Source organism: Sciurus vulgaris, assembly GCF_902686455.1.
Source record: "Sciurus vulgaris genome assembly, chromosome: 2".
Classification (NCBI taxonomy): domain Eukaryota; kingdom Metazoa; phylum Chordata; class Mammalia; order Rodentia; family Sciuridae; genus Sciurus; species Sciurus vulgaris.
The window spans coordinates 82,460,883-82,482,926 of NC_136462.1; the positions used below are offsets into that span (position 1 = coordinate 82,460,883).

A 22,044-nucleotide genomic window follows, 5' to 3' on the forward strand; every position below is an offset into this window, starting at 1 on the left:
TTCAGGACCAGTGCCAGAGTCAAATCCCATCAGCGCGCTCACATTGTTAACACTGAAACATAATAAAAGGGAGAAAACTTGTTCCTCCGACTCAGGGCATATGCAACTGCATCTTCAGGGAGTCGGAACTCAGAAAGTTTCAGTCTGTTACATAATACCCTCCTGTGTAAAGAATTACACAAGCTGCTGCTACAGTAAAGGTAGTTAATTAAGAGCACTAATTGAACTTGGGTAGTGACTAAGAGGAACTTCCGAGACCTGACATTCCCAGACAGAAATCAGTCTGTTATGGGAATTGTCTTCTAGCATCCTGCTGGTTTTCCCAAGGCAACTAAGGAGAAACGTGCTTAATGGGTCACTTGGGGGTGACATCTATTTCTGTAAATTATCACTTCTTTCTCCTCCTCAGACTTTTTTTGGTTTTTGCCATGAAGCCCAATAATAAGGAAAGCAAATTTTAACTGAAAAAAAAAAAAATAACAGGAAGAAAAAATTGAACAATTTTATGCTTTTAAAACTAGCTGTACTTTAAGAAAATAAACCATGCCCTCATCACAGGCACTTAGCTGGAAGCTGCCAAAACAATCTATTGCTTTGTCTATCTGCTTATCAACTATAATTATGTAATAGTTTTTCTTAACTATATGAAAAAGAATAAACATAAGGATACTGCAGTATCAAGTCAGTGTCCTCAAAATAGAGTTTAATTCAAGATATATTTACTGAGTGGCTACAGGGAACCAGAAACTGTGCTGGGTGCTACAGACAAGAACGAGTCTCTGCTCTCCAGAAACTTTCTAATGGAAGTTAGACCTGTAAAGAGAGTAATAAAATCTAATAATTGGAAAACTAAATAAAAAGATAAAACTTATCCAAGATCACAGAAGAATGGGTTCTGGAAAGTCTTCCAAGGGCAATGGAAGGTGAATCTTGAAAGTGAGCAAAAGGAATGACTTGTGTGAGCTTTCCAAACAAAAAGAAAGAACATAAACACATGCAAGAGAGCAAGAAATAAAGGCGTATCTAGGGGTTTATACAGCTTTGTATCACCACCATGTGGTTTGGAGACTAAAGCAGTAATGCTTTTAGCCTTGAAATGTGTTGTATCTGTTATTATGTCTAATCAAGCATTTTTGTGGGTGTAAAATCTGATGCCACTTTTGTTGCATCCCATATATTTTGATACTTTGGTTCTATTTTCATTTACATCAATTTTTTTTAATTTTCCTTCTAATTTCTTTTTTTATATAATAGTTGTCCAGAAGCATATTTGTAAATTTTTCATGATTTCTCCCAATATTAATCTCTAGTTTTATATTATGATGGTTGGAGAGTTACAGGCTATGATTTCAAGCTTCTTATATTTGTTTAGACTTGTTTGTATCACAACTTGTGATCTACCCTGGAAAATATCCTCTGTGCTCTTGTGGAAAAAAAAAAATGCATTCTGTTGATGTTGAAAGAAATGTTCTGTACAGTTCTGTGAGGTCCATTTTGAAATCCAGTTTTCTTAACTGATTTTCTGTCCACATGATATGTCATTATTGAAAATGGGATATTAAAATTCCCTATTATTGAGTCAGGCATGGTGGTACACACCAATAATCCCAGCAGCTCAGGAGGCTAAGGCAGGAGGATCATGAGTTCAAGTTCAAGTTCAGCCTCAGCAACTTAGCAAACCCTAAGCAACTTAGTGAGACCCTGACTCTAAATAAAATACAAAAAAAGGGCTGGGGATGTGACTGAGTGGTTAAATAGTCCTGGGTTTAATCCCCAGTACCAAAATAAAATCCCTATTATTATTTTGCTGTGCTCTATTTATTATCCCTGTGATACAAAGTTCAATGTGTGCAAATTGATAAATGTGATTCACCATATTTGCAAAGTGAAAGACAAATTATATATATATATATATATATGCTTATCTCCAATAAATGCAGGAAAAGCATTTGACAAAATTCAACATCCTCTCAACAAATTATGCATAGAAGGAATGTGCTATAATACTTAAAGTCTACATATGACAAGTCCATGGCTAACCACTGGTGAAAGCTGAAAGCTTGTTCTCTAAATCAGGAACAAGACAAGGGTAAGAGAGGGGTGCCCCTCTCCCCATTTCTTTTAAACATAGTACTACAGCAATTAAATAAGAGAAATACATAAAAGACTTCAAGTCATAAAGCAAGAAGAAAGTGTCAGCTTGTCGATTACATGATCTTAAGTTTAGAAAACCCCTATCTCCAACCACAATAATAAAATGTTAGAACTCATAAACAAATTCAATAAGGCTGCAGAATTCAAAAGCAACATACAAAACAAGTAACATTTCTTTACACTAACAATGAACTATCTGAAAAAAGAATTTAGGAAATTATTATCTTTCACAATAACATAAAAAAATATTTAGGAGTAAATTTAACCAAAGGAGTGAAAATCTGTACACCAAAAAATACAAAACATTGATTTAAGAAATTTTAGACAACCCAAATAAATAGTAAGATATTCCATGAGTATGATTAAGAAGAATTAATATTCTTAGTATGTCCATATTACCAAATACAGTTTCAGTGAAATATCTATCAAATTTTCAGTATCATTCTTCAACAAAAACCCTTAAGAACCAAAGGAATCTCAAGCAAAAAGAACAAAACAAGACGAATTATCTCAAATTTATTATAAAGTCAAACTGGTATGATACTGGCACGAAAACAGAAAAATCAACCAATGAAAGATAAGATAAATCAAACAACAGAGAATTCAGACATAAACTCACACTGTCAATTTTGGACAAAGATACCAAGAATACACAGTGGAGAAAAGATAGTCTCACCCACAAATGGTGGTGGAATAAATGGAAAAGGAGAATAAAATTGGATTCTTAACTCTTACTAGATACAGAAATAAACTCAAAATGGATTAAAGACCTAAATGCAAGCCCTGAAACTATAAAGCTCCTAGATGAATGCATAGCAGAAATACCACAATATTTTTTGATGATGCTTTCCTGAATATGAACCCAAAAGCACAGACAACAAAAGCAAAAACAAAATTTCATCAAACTAAAAGGTTTTGCACAGCAAAGGAAACAACAGAGTGAAGAGATAACCCACTGTCTAAAAGAAATCATTTGCAAATAATGCATCTGATAAAAGGCTAATACCTAAAAATATGTAAGAAACATGCTCAATAGCAAGGAAACAAATAATCCAATCAAAAATGGGCAAAGAATCTAAATATATGGTTCTCAAAAGAAAACATACAAATGAGCAACAGGTATATGGAAAAATGTTCATCATCAGTTAAGTATCAATACTGTGGATTAGGCAGAGGGAAGTGAAGGGAGGGGAGGGGGTATGGGGGTAGAAAGATAGTGGAATGAATAGGACATTATTACCCTATGTGCATATATGACTACTTGACCACAGTGATTCTATATCATGTACTACCAGAAAAATGAGAAGTCATACTCTACTTATGTATGATGTGATGAAGTGCTTTCTACTGTCATGTATAACTCATTAGAACCAATTTTTAAAAAAAAGAAGTGAATCATGCAGCATGGTGAGTCTCAGAAGCATTCTAAGTGAGAAAGAAGCCAGATGTAGAAGACTATAGGCTGTATGTCTATTTATATGAAATTCTAGAAAAAGCAAAGCTATAGTAACATGAACCAGAGTAGTCATTGCCTGAGGCTGGAGATGGTAAAATGAGATTGGGGCATAAGGATACTTTTTAAGGCAATGGAAATGTTCTATATTTGAATTGTGGTGGTGATAATACAGCTGTATACATTTATTATGCTTATCAGATGATGCACTTAAAAACAGGTAGATTTTATTTTATATTATATGTTGTTATGACTTGATACAGTAATTTTAAAAGAAGGATCTCAGTATCTATTACAAAGTTTCATGACAAGTTGTGTAGATGCAGGAAAAGGTGAAGAATTGGAGTGAAGGTGGGCTGGGGGTATAGCTTAATTGGGAGAGTGCTTGCCTAGAATGAACAAAGCCCTCGGTTCAACCCCCCCCCCCACACACACACACACACAAAAAATGCATAACTAATAAAATCAGTCTACTACCTGGAATTTAATTTTAATAGCATGTATACATTGTCGATGTGTTAAATATTTCCCTTTGTAGAGAATCTGGTCTCCATTCTTTTCTTGTTCTTCCTTTCATTCCAGGTATTGACAGATCCTCTAATATAATTTCTTATTATTTCTTGAAAAAAAAAAAAAACTATAATGAGACCCCCATCTCACACCTGGTATAATGGCTATTATCACAAAGACAAAAGAAAAATGCTGGTGAGGACATTGGGGGAAAAAAAACCTTGTGCACTTCTGGTTGGTAGGAATGTAAATTAGAACAACCAATCTGGAAACGTGTATAAGGTTTCCTCAGAAAACTAAAAGTAGAACTAGCATAAAATACAATAACCTCATTTCTGGTATGTATCCAAAGGGTAAGACACAGAATTTTCAAAGAGATATTTGTGTTCCCATATTCATTACAGATTTTTTCACAATATCCATGATATGAAATCAGCCTAAATGTCTATCAGTTGATGACAGATAAAAGGAAATGGTATATAAACACAAAGGAACACTAGCTACCCTTAAAAAAGAAGGAAATCCTGATATTTGCAACAATGTGGATGAATCTAAAAGGGCAGGAAGTAAAAGTACAGAAGACAAACACCACATGGTCTCATCTATGTTTGGAATCTAAAAAATCAACTCATAGAATTGGAGAGTAGAGAGGCAGTTACCAGAGACTGGAGGATAAGGAAAGGAGAGGCATAGATCAAAGAGCACAGTTTCAGTTAGACAAGAGGAACAGAACAGTGTCTTGTGTATTTCAAAATGACTAAAAGAGTATATTTTAAATATTTCGCCACTAAAAAAGATGAATATGTGATGTATTTTGATTAGCTTGATTTAATCATTTCACAATATATCAAAACTTTATATTATATTCCATAAATATATACAATTATTATGGGTCAATTAATTGGGTTTTTTTTTGGTTTTTTTTTTGTTTGTTTGTTTTGTTTTTTTTAAATGAGACTGGGTCTCGTTGGAAAAAGTACCTTAATAAAGGACTCCCCCCTAAAAATAAAATAAAATACAGCATAAACAGTTCTCAAAACTTTCGTCAAAGTCATGATCACTTACCAGGGTGTTTGTACACTGAGGAAGGAAAACTAACCCGAATTTTAGAGAATTACTCAACTCTGGCTCTGAATTTATACTAATTTGTGAAGACAGGTATCCCAGAGCCGCTGCCATCCTTTTTCGCATACTCAGAAAATGACAGAGTCCCTGCATGTTTTTTTCTGACTCAGAAGATAGAGGAGTTTTACTTTACCAGCGACCTTGTCTAAGCCAAGAGAACTGCCTCTACACCCCAAAGAGTAAACCAGACACAATCTCAAATTCCTGGAGCAATTGCAGAGAGCAATGAACTTGAAAGAGGCACGGCGGGCCTCCCGGGCTTCCTGCGGCACGCCGCCAGCTGCTTCCCTGCATGGCACCCTTCCTCCTGAAGGTTTGCCTCAGCTGGAGCCCCGGGAGTGGGGCCTGCCCTCCACGGACTGAGACCTCTGAAACCCCTTGTGTTCCGTTGCAGGGTTCCGTGTGTTCTTCAGTACTCCTTTCGTCTGCTTCTACTATGGAGAAAGGATGATGATAGTACTAGTAAACGTGCTCAAATGAAAACAGCACTCAATCGCACTTTGGGATCCGCTGTGATTTGTGTGCTTCTGTTAGTTGATGGTTCTGTTCCACTGAATGCCCCCAATAACAGAAATTCTGCAGCGTGGGGAAGAGTGAAGTTCCTGTTGGAACCTTGGAAGGAGTCGTGGGTTAGCTGCGCCGCCAGGCCCCATAGTTCTCTGACCCAGATTGTAATGTCGGCAGCTATAACTTACAAGGCCTACGGCACGTCAGCATTACATTTAAATCTAATAAAAGGCACTAGAAGCAGCTGCTCACAAACCCTTAGAAGGCAATGAAGAAGTGGAGCAACATATTCAGAACATTAAACCAAAAAATAAAGCTGGTCGACCTTTGCCAACATGGGATTCAAAAGCAATTTGAAGAAAGCTTGCCATCAGGTAGAAAAGAGAGGCACTTAGAGTTCATTGAAAACAGCTGGTGAACGAAATTTTGTGGTGCTGTGTTCCCTGAAATATTTTTCATCTTGGTTGCCTTGCTGTTTGTAACTTTGCTCTTCCTGTCAAATTTAAATAAAGCTTTTCATCCAATTGGAAGAGATTCTGGTTTCATAGTTTTTGGAGCACACCCAAGTAATCCACTGAATATGCTTTTGTCTTTACTAGTTTTCCCTCTTGATTATATTCTTATAACAATTATTATTGTGTACTTTATTTTTGTTTCAATGGCAGGGATTAGAAATGTTGGCAGATGGTTCTTTTTAATTATAAAATCAGAAGAGATAGAAGTGGGCCACAAGCACCCTCATTTCTCAGTATAATACTTCTGCTTACTGTCCTTCATACTAGCTACTTGATTTATAATCTCCCTTCCCAGTGTGTTATCTATTGAAGCCAAATTACTTAATAGAAAGCAATGTAACTTCCCACGACGCTCTGTGCCAAAGAGATGTGATGCAGATGCCCCTGAAGATCAGTATCCTGTCACCCAGACACACCCATTCCTTCCCAAGTTCTGAGTCTTCAGTGCTGATGCTGTTTTGGTAATTGGGCCTCTCTCAGGGTATTCTTGATTGCATTAATTGTACCCAGTTGTAAAGGGAAAGAGTAGGTGAAGATTCAGACCTAAGTGATGAGGCCCCTAGTCTGTTTGACAGCCTTCTGTCTTAATGGTTTTATAAAGTTGACTGAATATTTGTTATGCATTTTTAAAGTTTTAAAGTTATACATTAGGGTAAACCAGCTTCTATCAAAAATGGAAGCAGAGCCATTAAAGGGAACTATATTTTTTATGTTTCTGAAGTTACATTATTGAATCTCAGATTAACATTTAAAAGTGCTAAAATAATACTGTGTAAATATGAAACTACTAGCTTTGTGAGGGAATGTTTGTGGGAAAATTTTTTTCTTTAAATGTATAATAGTGTTAAATTGATTTAAAAATCTTCCAGAATTTATATTCCCTTTTGTTTCTTTTTTAAAATAATAACAAATCACTTGTGGTTGTTTAAAAAAAAAAAAAGATATATAGTGGGTAATTTCTACCATGTCCTTATTCACATCACCCAGTGGCATGTGAAGAAGACAAATGAATCTCATAGAAAGACAGTTGAACAAGTGCTGACTTAATTGCAGCTTTGGTCCCAGATGTATTTAATCTCCTTGATGCCTAGTTTGTTACTATTAACCTGGCAAATGTTCTTTCCCCTATTCCTGCTAGTAAAGATCACTATAAACACTTATTTTCAGCCGTCAGAACCAAAAATAACGCTTTGCTGTCCTATCTTAGGATCCAAGTCCTATGTCATAATCTAATCTGCAGTGAACTTAGTTACTACTCCATTCCAAAGAACCCCTCAATCATTTGTTGTATTGCTAATATATCAATTGGTCTGCCAAGCAATATATAGTAACCACTCTAAATATCTGGCTAAGACACACACACACACACACACACACACACACACACACATATCAAAGAGTGAAAAATGAATCTCAAAAATATTCAGGGGCCTGTCACCTCAGTGAAATTTCTAGAGTAGTGGTCTTGGACAAGTCAAGAGGTCTCCTACAAAGTGAAGGACAAGTTGCTGTATTTTCTACCATCACATCAACCACTAAGAGGCACAATTTTCTGGGCCACTTAATACTTTGGAAGCAAAAAGCACTTCATTTTGGCATAGTATTCCAATCTAGTTACCAAGTGACTCAAAATATTTCCAGTTTTGAATAAAGCCCAAACCAGAGAAGGCTCTTCCCTGCTTCCGACTGCCTTGAAAGTTGCCCTGACACTTGTTTCACGTGGCCCAGGAGACACTAAAAAGCATCTGTGGCATGGAGCCTGCTCTAGGACTTTGTTAGAGGAGTCCTAAGACTGAATCATGACTCCAGACTTTTTTTCAGTCTTAGCAAACCTGCCTTCTTTGGCAGATACCAAATCTACTTTTAAGAACTATTGGCTTAATGCTGGACCCTAATAGACTGGACACTTAAATAAGGGCCAGCAACATACCATGCATCCTGAGCTTCCCAACATTAATTTGGTATTGTGACTTGCTAAGTTATAAAGTTGAGTGTGTACTGTAGCGTTCCATGATCATATTGAAGTGGTACATACAAGATTGGACTGGAAGAGATCCTGAAGACATAAGTTTCATTAACAATTGATCGGCATGTTCATGATCCCACTGCATTACCTTCCCTCACTACTATGCCCAGAACCTCATGGGAGAATCCTCTGACCAACTAACAGAGAAAGAAAAAATGAAACTCTTTTATAGATGGTGTGATCTCCTAGTAATATTGGCATTTACCTCAGGGAAAATTATTTATTGAACTGTTCCTTACATTGCAAGACATCTAACATCTCTATGTTTGTGAAGTCCTGAGTTTGATCCCCAGCACCGTGAAGGAAAAAAAAGACATCTAACATAACTGAGTATCCAGCAAAATAAATAATGCTAGTAGCTGTGGTTCCCATCCTCACCACTAAAAGCATCCACATTTAAGGATATGTCAGTAGGTTATTAATATTCTTGCACTCATTGTTATTGACATCATTCCACCAACATCTTATTCCATACATTAGATTCCCCCATACACTTTATCTTCTGTCTTTCAAAAAGCATTCTTACACACCTCTTACTCATGGAGGCAAATTTTACACCTGCTTGTTAAAATAAGGAAGCTCCCAGGAATCACCACCAGGGGGCAGGCTACACGTATCAAAGTTTATCTATCACCTTTGTCCAGATTTGCTTAAGAGTAACTTGGAAAAAAATATTTAAGTGCTTTCCCATTTAAGGAATAAGTCACATCCATTCTCCAGCACTCTAGCAGAAAATTTAGGAGAAGCAAATACTTCCAGACTCATTATAAAAGTTCAGTATTAACCTGATATTCAAAACAAAGAAAGCATATTACAAAATTCAGCATTCATTCCTGTTTTAAAAATCTTTCAAAAAAAGTAAATTAAAAAGTTTTTCAGCCTGTTAGAGAACCAAAGGAAAAAACTATAATTAGCATCATACTTAATGCCAAAAGACTGAATAGTTTTCTAACTACTTCTATTCCTCATTGTACTGTATGATCTAACAAGTGCAATAAACCAACAATAGTAAAATAAATCTACATTAGAATTTGAAAATATATTAATTCACTGACATTACCATCTGTAAATAAAATCCTATATGATCTATAAAGAGACTAACAATGAAGTTTTGTAAGTTTACAGGGTATAAAGTTAAACAAAAATCTATTACACTTCTATATACTCAAAACTAACAATCATAAATTGAAATGAAAGTCAATATTATTTAAAAGTACATCAAAAATATGAAATAATTTTTAATATGAAAGATCTGTGAACCAAATACTTGGAAATATTGCCAAAAGAAATTAAAAGGAACAAAGTAGATGAATGGATACACTGTATTTATGATACATTATTCAAAAGAAATAGATATATTCATCAGATAATAATTATGCTACTAATAACATTCCAATCAATATTTTCTGTCTCGACTTCCCAGAATCTAAAATATCAAGAAAAGAAATGCAGTTTTTTTCCACGGGGTGATCCAAGATGGCGGACTAGAGGGTGACTGAATCTCCAGTCGCTCCAGAACCCAGGATTCAAGAAGGTGAGGCATTGAGAGACTCGGACTAAAATAGAGAAACGGGGTGAGTCTCCCCCACCCAGTGAAGCGCTACTCGGGCAGCAGGCCCGGATTCGGGTGGCTTATTAGAGTAGGGTAGGGGAGCTAGAGTCCTACCCAGGCAGCTCTGCACACTCGGGCATGGGCTCCTCCCACAGGGCCAGATCCTCCAGCATCTCAGAGCAGGCCACCCAGTGAGAGCCTTTCTGCACAGAACCAAGCATCAAGTCCCTGAACCAGGGCGGCAAGTTCTTGCCTGCAGGTTGCTTCAGGGACCAGGACAGGGCAGCCAGGGACTTCCCAAAGCAGCCCACAGCCCGGCCCCCTCTGGCGGGAAGCACCTTTCCAGGCTAGCTTCTCAGAGCAGGCCCCCCAGTGAGAACGGTGAGAACCTTTCCACACAGAGCCAGCTCCAAGTCCTGGAACCAGTAGCGGGCTCGGGGCAGCTTTCCTTCGAAGCACTGCATTATCAAGTTACTCCAAGACTTCAAGCTACTGAAGGCAGGAAGGTGATATACTGGAAATCTACAGGGACACTATAAGCCAATAGAAGAATTCTGCACTATCACAAAGTCCCACTGACATCTGACCAATTTGAGAAAACAAGGGAAGAAAATGTCCCAAACAAACCTAGATACTATATCAATAAAACCCAATGACAGCACAGCAGAAGAAATGTCAGAAAGGGAGTTCAGAATGTACATAATTAAAACAATCAGGGAAGCAAACGAGGAGATGAAAGAGCAAATGGAGGCATTGAAGGAGGAGATGAAAGAGCAAATGCAGGCATTAAATGATCGCACCAATCAACAGTTAAAGGAGCAAATACAGGAAGCAAGAGATCATTTTTATAAAGAGTTAGAGATATTGAAAAAAAAAAAACAGAAATCCTTGAAATGAAGGAAACAATAAACCAAGTTAAAAACTCCATAGAAAGCATAACCAATAGGATAGAACACCTGGAAGACAGAACCACAGATAGTGAAGACAAAATATTTAATCTTGAAAACAAAGTTGACCAAACAGAAAAGATGGTAAGAAATCATGAACAGAATCTACAAGAATTATAAGATACCATGAAAAGGCCAAATTTAAGAATTATTGGGATTGAGGAAGGCTTAGAGAAATAAACCAAAGGAATGAACAATCTATTCAATGAAATAATATCAGAAAATTTCCCAAATCTGAAGAATGAAATGGAAAACCAAGTACAAGAGGCTTATAGGACTCCAAATATACAAAATTACAACAGACCCACACCAAGGCACATTATGATGAAAATACCTAACATACAAAATAAAGACAGAATTTTAAAGGCCGCGAGAGAAAAGAATCAGATTACATTCAGGGGGAGATGAATAAGAATATCAGCAGATTTTTCAATCCAGACCCTAAAAGCTAGAAGGGCCTAGAACAACATTGACCAAGCCCTGAAAGAAAATGGATGCCAACCAAGAATCTTATACCCAGGAAAACTTACTTTCAGATTTGACGATGAAATAAGATCCTTCCATGATAAACAAAAGCTAAAGGAATTTACAAAAAGAAAGCCGGCATTGCAGAACATTCTCAGCAAAATATTCCAGAGGAAGAGATGAAAAACAACGATGCAAATCAGCAACGGGAGGAACTAGCCTAAAGGAACAGCCAAATAAAGGGGAAAACAAATCATGTCAAAAAACAAAAATGAGTCAAATGACTGGGAATACACATCATATCACAATAATAACCCTGAATGTTAATGGCCTGAACTCATCAATCAAAAGACATAGGCTGGCAGAATGGATTAAAAAGAAAAATCCAACAATTTACTGCCTGCAAGAGACTCATCTCATAGAAAGAAATACCCATAGACTAAAAGTGAAAGGATGGGAAAAAACATGCCATGCACATGGACTCGGCAAAAAAGCTGGAGTATCCATCCTCATTTCAGATAATGTGGACTTCAAGCCAAAACTAGTCAGAAGGGATAAAGAAGGACATTACATAATGCTTAAGGGAAGCATAAATCAGCAAGACATAACAATCATAAATATCTATACCCCGAACATTGGCTCATCCATGTACGTCAAACAAATCCTTCTCAATTCCAGAAATCAAATAGACCACAACACAATAATACTAGGCGATTTTAACACACCTCTCTCACCACTGGATAGATCGTCCAAACAAAAATTCAACGAAGAAACCATAGATCTCAATAACACAATCAACAATTTAGACTTAACTGACTTATATAGAATATACCATCCAACAAAGAACGAATACACTTTCTTCTCAGCAGCACATGGATCCTTCTCTAAAATAGACCATGTCTCATGCCACAAAGCTACTGTTAGCAAATACAAGAAGATAGAGATACTACCTTGTACTCTATCAGATCATAATGGATTGAAATTAGAAATAAATGACAGAATAAAAAACAGAAACTTCTCCAATACCTGGAGATTAAATAATACACTATTATACGACGAATGGATAACAGAAGACATCAGGAGGGAAATTAAAAAATTCTTAGAAGTAAACAAGAACAAAGACACATCATATCAAAATCTCTGGGACACTATGAAAGCAGTACTTAGAGGAAGATTTATTTCATGGGGCACATTCAACAAAAGAAGTAGAAATCAACAAATAAATGACTTAACACTACAGCTCAAAGCCCTAGAAAAAGAAGAGCAGACCACCAAAAGTAGTAGAAGACAGAAAATAGTTAAAATTCGAGCCGAAATCAATGAAATTGAAACAAAAGAAACAATCAGAAAAATTAACAAAATAAAGAGTTGGTTCTTTGAAAAAATAAACAAAATTGATAAACCCTTAGCCACACTAACAAAGAGAAAGAGGGAGAAAACTCAAATTACTAAAATTTGGAATGAACAAGGAAATATCACAACAGACACGAGTGAAATACCAAACGTAATTAGAAGCTATTTTGAAAATCTATACTCCAACAAAACAGAAAACCTCGAAGACATCAACAAGTTTCTAGAGACATATGAATTACCTAAACTGAACAAGGAGGACATACACAATTTAAATAGACCAATTTCAAGTAATGAAATAGAAGAGGTCATCAAAAGCCTACCAACAAAGAAAAGTCCAGGATCAGGTGGGTTCTCAGCCAAGTTCTACAAAACCTTTAAAGAAGAGCTCATTCCAATACTTCTCAAAGTATTCCATGAAATAGAAGAGGAGGGAACCCTCGCAAACTCATTCTATGAAGCCAATATCACCCTGATACCTAAACCAGACAGAGACACATCAAGGAAAGAAAATTTCAGGCCAATATCCTTAATGAACATCGATGCAAAAATTCTCAACAAAATTTTAGCAAATCTCATACAAAAATATATTAAAAAGATAGTGCACCACGATCAAGTGGGTTTTATCCCAGGGATGCAAGGTTGGTTTAACATCCAGAAATCAATAAATGTCATTCACCATATCAACAGACTAAAAGTTAAGAATCACATGATTATTTCAATAGATGCAGAAAAAGCATTTGATAAAATACAGCATCCCTTCATGCTCAAAACACTAGAGAAAATTGGGGTAGTGGGAACATTCCTTAACATTGTAAAGGCCATCTACGCTAAGCCCATGGCCAATATCATTCTAAATGGTGAAAAACTGAAAGCATTCCCCCTAAAAACTTGAACAAGGCAGGGATGCCCTCTTTCACCACTTCCATTCAACATTGTTCTTGAGACTCTACCCAGAGCAATTAGACAAACCAAAGAAATTAAAGGGATACGAATTGGAAAAGAGGAACTCAAACTATCCCTGTTCGCTGATGACATGATTATATATTTAGAGGAACCTGGAAATTCCACCAGAAAACTCTTAGAACTCATAAGTGAATTCAGTAAAGTAGCAGGTTACAAGATCAATGCTCATTAATCCAATGCATTCTTATACATAAGTGATGAATCTTCAGAAAAAGAAATTAGGAAAACTACCCCATTCATAATAGTATTGAAAAGAATAAAATACTTGGGAATCAATCTCACAAAAGAGGTGAAAGACCTCTACAATGAGAACTACAGAACACTAAAGAAAGAAATTAAAGAAAACCTTAGAAGATGGAAAGATCTCCCATGTTCTTGGATAGAAAGAATTAATATTGTCAAAATGGCCATACTACCAAAGGTGCTATACAGATTCAATGCAATTCCAATTAAAATCCCAATGATGTACCTTACAGAAATAGAGCAAGCAATTATGAAATTCATCTGGAAGAGTAAGAAACCTAGAATAGCTACAGCAATCCTCAGTAGAAAGAGCAAAGCAGGGGGTATCGCAATACCAGATCTTCAACTCTATTGCAAAGCAATAGTAACAAAAACGGCATGATACTGGTACCAAAATAGACAGGTAGATCAATGGTACAGAATAGAGGACATGGACACAAACCCAAATAAATACAATTTTATCATCCTAGACAAAGGTGCCAAAAATATGCAATGGAGAAAAGATAGCCTCTTCAACAAATGGTGCTGGGAAAACTGGAAATCCATATGCAACAGAATGAAACTAAATCCCCATCTCTCACCCTGCACAAAACTCAACTCAAAATGGATCAGTGACCTCGGAATCAGACCAGAGACCCTGCATCTTATAGAAGAAAAAGTAGGTCCAAACCTTCAACTTCTTGGCTTAGGATCAGACTTCCTTAACAGGACTCCCATAGCACAAGAAATAAAAGCTAGAATCAACCACTGGGATAGATTCAAACTTAAAAGCTTTCTCTCAGCAAAGAAAGCTATCAGTAATGTGAAGAGAGAGCCTACAGAGTGGGAGAATAACTTTGCCACTCATACTTCAGATAGAGTGCTAATTTCCAGAATCTATAAAGAACTCAAAAAACTCTACACCAAGAATACAAATATTCCAATCAACAAATGGGCTAAGGAAATGAACAGACACTTCACAGAAGAAGATCTACAAGCAATCAACAGATATATGAAAAAATGTTCAACATCTTTAGTAATAAGAGAAATGCAAATCAAAACTACCCTAAGATTTCATCTCACCCCAGTTAGAATGATGATTATCAAGAACACAAGCAACAATAGGTGTTGGAGAGGATGTGGGGAAAAAGGTACACTCATACATTGCTGGTGGGGTTGCAAATTAGTGCAGCCACTCTGGAAAGCAGTATGGAGATTCCTTAGAAAACTTGGAATGGAACCACCATTTGACCCAGCTATCCCACTCCTTGGCCTATACCCAAAGGACTTAAAATCAGCATACTACAGAGATACAGCCACATCAATGTTCATAGCTGCTCAATTCACTATAGCCAGATTGTGGAACCAACCTAGATGCCCTTCAGTTGATGAATGTATAAAGAAACTGTGGCATATATATATACAATGGAATATTACTCAGCCATGAAGAATGATAAAATTATGGCCTTTGCAGGCAAATGGATGAAATTGGAGGATATCATGCTAAGTGAGATAAGCCAATCTCAAAAAACTAAAGGACGAATGATCTCACTGATAAGCGGATGAGGGCATATAAGGGGAGGTAGGAGGGGTTAGCGTTAGGGTTATGGTTAGGTTTAGGGTTAGGGATAAGGAGGGTGGTAAGAATGGAGGAAAGAAGGACTATATAGAGGGAAAAGAGGGGTGGGACGGGTAGGGGGGAAGGGAAAAAAATAACAGAATGAATCAATCAATATTGCCCTATGTAAATTTATGATTTTTAATTAAAATAAATAAATAGTAAAAATAAGAAAAGCAAAGTTGCATCATGGTTAATGAGACTGTTTTATCATATCTTTTATGAGATCTTTCTATAAATCACAAGCTGTCTACATATTCTCTTCATTGCTGCTTTCATGTCTTTATTCCTGAATGTGTAAATGACTGGATTCAGAAAAGGAGTGAGAACTGCATCAAAAATAGCAAGATATTTGTCTATCTGTGCATTAGAGTGTGGCCATGTGTAAACAAACAGTGTCGGACCAAAGAACAAAATGACCACAGTGATGTGAGCTGAGAGAGTGGAGAGGGCCTTGGATGAACCACCTGAGGAGTGTTTCCGAACAGTGAACAGGATGAAGACATAGGAGATGAGAAGCATAAAGAAAGAGCCAACACAGATAAACCCACTGTTGACAGTGACCATGAACTGCAACTTGTAGGTGTCTGCACAGGCCAATCTGAGAAGCAGAGGGAGGTCGCAGTAAAAGCTGTCCAGTGTATTAGGGCCACAGAAGGGCAAATTAATAAGAAATGCCAGTTGGAACAGTGAGTGAATAACGCCAAGGCCCCAGGCAGTAACCAGAAACAAAATGCACCTCCGTGGGCTCATGATGGTCAGGTAGTGCAGAGGCTTGCATATGGCCACATATCTGTCAAAGGCCATGGCCATGAGCAGCACCATCTCCACACCACCAATGACATGAATGAAGAAGATCTGGGTGACGCAGCCTCCAAAGGAGATGATTTTGCGCTTCCTGAAAAGGTCATAAATCATCTTGGGGGAAGTGACAGAGCAGGCTCCCAAGTCAATGAAAGAGAGACCCGCCAGCAGGAAGTACATAGGGGAGTGTAAGTGAGGATCAGTGGTCACAGAAAACACAATGAGGATGTTGCCAGTCATGCTTGCCACATAGAGCACAGAGGAGAACACCAGGAGGAGGAGCTGGATCTCCCACGAACGAGTGAGTCCCAGAAATACAAACTCGGACACCACCGAGAGATTCCCTCCATCCATTGATCCAGCCAACTGGGCTGTAACTAAACTTACAAGAATTAAGAAAATGAGGAGGAAATTGTGATTACAGGGATAATAATGTGCTAACATCATTACAAAGTTCTCATTGTGATTGAAGAGTATAGCATAATCCAGTTTTTCAAACATACAAAAATAATTCAAATCAATAAGATATCACAATGTGTGGGCTGCAAGAGGGTTTAAACATGTCGCCAACCCCCTCATTGTAATGTTCTATTCTCAGATTAACAAATCAGGCAAAACCAAAAGATTCATGACTATACATGATGTTCATCAGGTATTTAAATCCCTGTGGTATTGACTATTTCTCAATTCCAAAGTATTCCATACTGCATTTATGCATATTCTCATAGTTGCCTTCCTTCTCCAGTTCACACTCACAATTCTCTAACAGAATGTCTGAATAAGAGGAAAATATCCTGCTTAACAGAGGGGTCGTCACACAGAATAGGAGGTGCCTGAGTCATGAATTGAGACTGAATTAAGGTAGGCTGTAGATGGAGACTGAATAGAGACCAAGGTACGAGAAAGTAGAGAGCCCTCAACTATAGGACAACAGGGGAAGTGTGTGGACGTTCACCTTCTTAAAAACATGTTTTCTCATGTTCACTGCTCTCGAGTGTCCCCTATTTCAACATAATCTTTCATTATTATAAAACCTTCAATGGCGTCACATCCTGTAAGATTTCACAAGAAGCCTGCTCCACCCATCATACAAGGCTTTCTCCAAACCTAATAAATGTGCATCCGTAGGATTTCACCTGAGTTTGTGCTGAGACATGTCTAAAGAGCCTAAAGCAGATGCAGGATAGATCTTCAGTTTCTCTCTGTTGATGCACATGAAGGTATTGAGAACTAGCACTTAGAAGAGCTATTAGTGTTCATTCCTCTGTGTCTCGGCCTCTGCTTGGTATCAACTTTTAGGTCCCTTGGCATTCCTCACCTTGTGAAGCATTCAGTATGTCCATATAGTAAATGATCTGACATTTGATATTATTCTAGTTATTTTATCTAGTTTATCCAGATACAGGTATTTTATCTTCAAGGAAATTAGGGGTTTTATACTTTAAACTTGCTATTATAAAATGAGATGAATTTCAGATATTAATAAGTCACTTTTGAGAAGGTTCCATAAGTTTTCTTATTGACTTTAAAGCACAGGACGACACTGGATTTTGTCCTTTAATGCATATCATATTTATGTGTGGAGGATGAGCAAATAAAAGTCTTGTTTCTCTGTATCCAGATGGAGACTCACCTCAATCATATTCCTAAAGTAGAAAACACTTCCTGTAAACACCAAATGAAGGTTGTTTTAGAAGTTATTGAGGTACAAATAAAACAGGTATCCTGACAGTCTAGATGTTTACAGTTACAATTCTAGAACTTCTCACACAAAGGGCCACCTGTCTGACGGCATCATTCATCCCAGACCCCCAAACTCAGAGACACATACAGCGTCTTCCCTCCAATCCTTGTCGGCACCACTAGCACAAGTCTCTCTCTAGTCTCATCGACACACAGTCATTACACTGTCACTTCCTGAGCTAAGAGCCCACAAGCTCCACTGTATACTTTTCATGACCAGAAACCCATAGCCTAGGGTACGAGCAAGAACAGCCACAGGTCCTGCCCTTGTGAGTAGGGTGAGTTGGCACAGGACTAATGGGGTGAGCATGCAGAGATTATGATCACTGGGAAGGAGGCAGGAGAATGTAGTCATTGTTGAGAAATAGCTAAGGTCCTGGTGAGGGAAAACACATGTCTCCAGTGTGAGAAGATGAAAATGAGCATGGAATGTATAAAGAGCATTTTGTCCAAGCTGACCACCATTCACATGAAAAGCATGAGAACCAGAAAAGTAAACTGAGTCTCCAAAATTCACACGATTGTCAGAATGGATACCAGAACCCAGGTCCCATGATTCTTATTTCATAAGATATGATATGACATAACAAATCATAATAATAATCAAGTAAAATGAGAAAATAATCAAGTAAAAAATAGTCAAGTAAAAAGACCAAGACTCAAAGAAAAAGGTGTTTTTCCTGGTTAAAATCCAAACTAACGAGAGACGTTCATAAAATATATCATTAATACTAGATTATATAGCAACATAATACTAAATAAATAGTATATAAAATGTGTATCTACTTAGAGATTATTCAACGTGTACAATAGTAAAGCATATTTAGGAAAGTAATTGTTCATTACTATCATTCTCTATTTTGCTGATTGTATAACTTGTCACAACAACTGTTAACATCTTAAGGTCATGCTTCTAAGAAGTTCGTCCTTTGAGTCTTTCTAAATTTTATTATCCTGATAGATCAATTAAAATTCTAACCTCTTCTTGTAGTTTTAGTAACAATTCTCCTTCATAATGATTTGTTCTTTCTCTAACTCCTATAAATCAAAGAAGCAAGAAAACAGTTAAAAAACACGAGTGGTACATATAACAAGCACAGCCTAATGTAGTATATAATAAACATCGAATGAATAGTAAGTTAAATATCGGGTGAGTTTGTATGGGAGAGTGCTACAGGGATTCAAGGGCAGAAGATAGAAGTTCAAGAGCAGATAGGGATGGCTCTGCCAGTGACAGACATGGATATGATTTTCAAGAATTAGTACAAAATGAAAAGGAGACAGAAGAGCTATATAGGTGTGAAAAATACCTTAAATCATATAATATGAAGAGACATTGGGCATTAAATATTATTCCTGTATATATAATAGATGTTTTATGCCCAAGTGTATATAGTCAATAAATAGCTCTTGGATGACAGGTTAGATTTATAGCCCCACCCTGTATGAAGGCCAGGCCTTCAACTCAATGGTATTTGTCATTCCTGGCTCTCTACAGCATAGTTTCTAACATGTTCAGCATTCATAGGAGAAAATGTCTCATTTAAAAATTTATAGAAGCATGACTAATGCTCTCCCAGTGAGAATATATATTATATATATGTACTACATAATATATACATTTAATTCTTTCTAAGGATAAGCTATCATTTAATTCTCACACTTTACAGCCACCCATTCAACTGATTTTCTAAAGCCTATGAAATAATCTGAGATACAAAGTTGAGCAAATAAAATGTAATAGAATGAAGATCAGAAATATGAGAAAGATGAGGAAATTAGTAAAGATATGTACAATGAAGAAAACTAAAGGAAGAAGTAAGACAAAGATAAAAGAGAAAGAACTGAATAATATTCAGATAGTATAAAATACAACAGTATGTATTTTTGAGAACATAGGTTATTGAAAAAGACCCTAAATAAGATCAATCTCTCACCTTTAATGCAGATTCAGGGCTGCTCCTAACTTTGACATTGGGTTGCATTTAAAGGCGAGATTCTTCTGTTACCTGCTTTGTTGGGCTCATAGAGATTCTGTGAAACTCACATGATAATAAATGAAAAAATTTCTTTTTATACCACACAATTATATATAAACATAATTTACTGTAAAAAAAATATTTAACTGTTTTGATTTAAGAATCCTAGCACTCACTAATGAGAAGGATGTGAACAGAACAGCAGACCACAGGCACCTGAAAGTCTTCCCAGGGCTCCTTTTCCTTGTTTTCCACACCAGGACAGCTCTCAGTCCAGTCAACTGCCATTCCTGAGGGTCACAGCAGTTATTTTCAAAGAGTTTGGCCCTTCTACACTATGTGCTTATCACACAGCTGTCTCTTCCCGTTCAGAAATCCAAAAACAATTTCCAGATTTTCATCTCTTTCCTCTTCAACCCTGATAATACAAAAATTCATGGTCAACTTTCATGCATTGTATTAGAAAGGCTAATAACTTGGTCCTTGAGATCAGTCAGGTGTGTTTTAAATCCAGGCTCCACTACTCAATGACAAGATGAACGTAGAAAAGTTACTAGACCTCTTGGAAGTCTCATTAATAAAATGGAGATAATAATATCTCCCCACAAAGAAATGATATAAAGTACGTAAACATCAAATTTAGCACCTACCACATAATATGGTAATTGGCATCATATATTGAATACTAGGTATATGAATGGTGTTCAAGCATAGGAAACTGTCCTCGTATTCTGACTTCTTGGTAATTCTAAGGTATGGAAACTACTCCTAGATTTAGGCAAGTTTTGATGTCTGCACTTTCTTCCAATCACTTTTGCGTATTTCCCACAAGATGGTTTTTGTTCCTGTGTGGAGACACTAATCAAAGACTGCCTAAGGGATACAGAAGATTTGCACTCCACAAGGGTAAAAGCAATAATCTAAAGCCAGAAATTTCAATTCCCCCACATGAAAATTTAAGTTTTTTCTGGCTACTTCAACTAACATTGGATATTTCCTTTGTCATTAGGAATGAGAAACAGGGGAAAAAGTACGAGGACCAAAATACATGCCTCAAGAGATTTCTGAAGACCATGACTACGCAGATGCAGATTTTTGCTGGCCTTCCAAGACCGGGAAATCAAACCATATAATACCATCTGCTCAGGAAAATAAACTTCCCCCCACCTAAGCTGCCCTTTTGGTGTGACATGGAGGTCTTCAGTTTTAATCTCAAGTTAACTTTCATACGTGCAGAAAATAGGTAGTTTATGCAAATCAGAAAATCAGATTGCGCCTCAAGACCAAATTCAGTCACAGTTATGTTTCATTTTCACCTTAATCTTCTCTTGTACTTATTTTGTTAAATTAAGGTGCATTTGTTTAGTATGTGTCAGATATCAAGAGAAAACAATGTTGTATGAAGCCGATCCTTATCCAGCACATGTGTGAAGATACCTCAGAACTGTGTGATGCATGTCATAGAAGTGGAACAGATCCTTCACCATAAGTAGAATTGAAAGAGAGAACTATAGTGATGAGAGAAAGCAGTGTGGTGATGCAGCACTTGATTTATAGTCAAAAAGGATGGTAAAATTGCAATACACAAATATCAAACCTAAAGAAATCATTTCAAGAGTTGGGTGAAATATTTTAAAAACAAGTAAGTTCAGGGTACACTAGGTTAATGATGAAGCAGGCAGACAGTCTACCTCATAGCCATGATGTCAAGGAACAGAAGAAAATACGATGAGAAAGATGGTTGAGATTCATTTTTGACTAACATTTGGAATGTCTCTAACATAGTTAAGAATTTATTATGTAAATTTAGGAAGCCAACTGAGGCATGGGTGCAAGGAACTGACAATGAGGCCAATAACTGGGGGAAATGCTCCATCTGTAAGAGATGAGTCAAATGAAGGAAAGGGACTAGAGCAGTAGGGGGGCCTTAAAAGAATGCAGAACTTGAGCAGACTTGAAGGGTTATGCAGATGCCCCGGGACCATGGGTTTAGCCATATGACTGTAGACACAGAAAATAGAAGTAATGAGAAGTAAAAACCCAAAGGAATCACTGGCTGATTAAAGTTGGAGTAAACATGGAGGAAAGTGAAGTCAAAGACGACACCA

General features: G+C 36.9%; 1 protein-coding gene and 1 pseudogene across 2 annotated transcripts; one reads left to right on the forward strand and one right to left on the reverse strand.

The window, feature by feature from the left end:
• The first annotated feature begins 5,467 nt into the window (after positions 1-5,467).
• Positions 5,468-6,793, forward strand: LOC306653677 (lysosomal cobalamin transport escort protein LMBD1-like; annotated as a pseudogene). The gene is made up of 2 exons: positions 5,468-5,555; positions 5,637-6,793. The product of its transcript is annotated as a lysosomal cobalamin transport escort protein LMBD1-like (transcript).
• An 8,836-nt stretch (positions 6,794-15,629) lies between these two features.
• LOC306653421 (olfactory receptor 4F3/4F16/4F29) lies at positions 15,630-16,580 on the reverse strand (the record flags this gene model as incomplete). The annotated part of the gene is made up of 1 exon (XM_079126425.1): positions 15,630-16,580. The coding sequence occupies exon 1, from the start codon at positions 16,566-16,568 to the stop codon at positions 15,630-15,632; it is 939 nt and encodes a 312-aa protein (XP_078982551.1). The 5' UTR covers positions 16,569-16,580.
• Between the last annotated feature and the right edge of the window lie 5,464 nt (positions 16,581-22,044).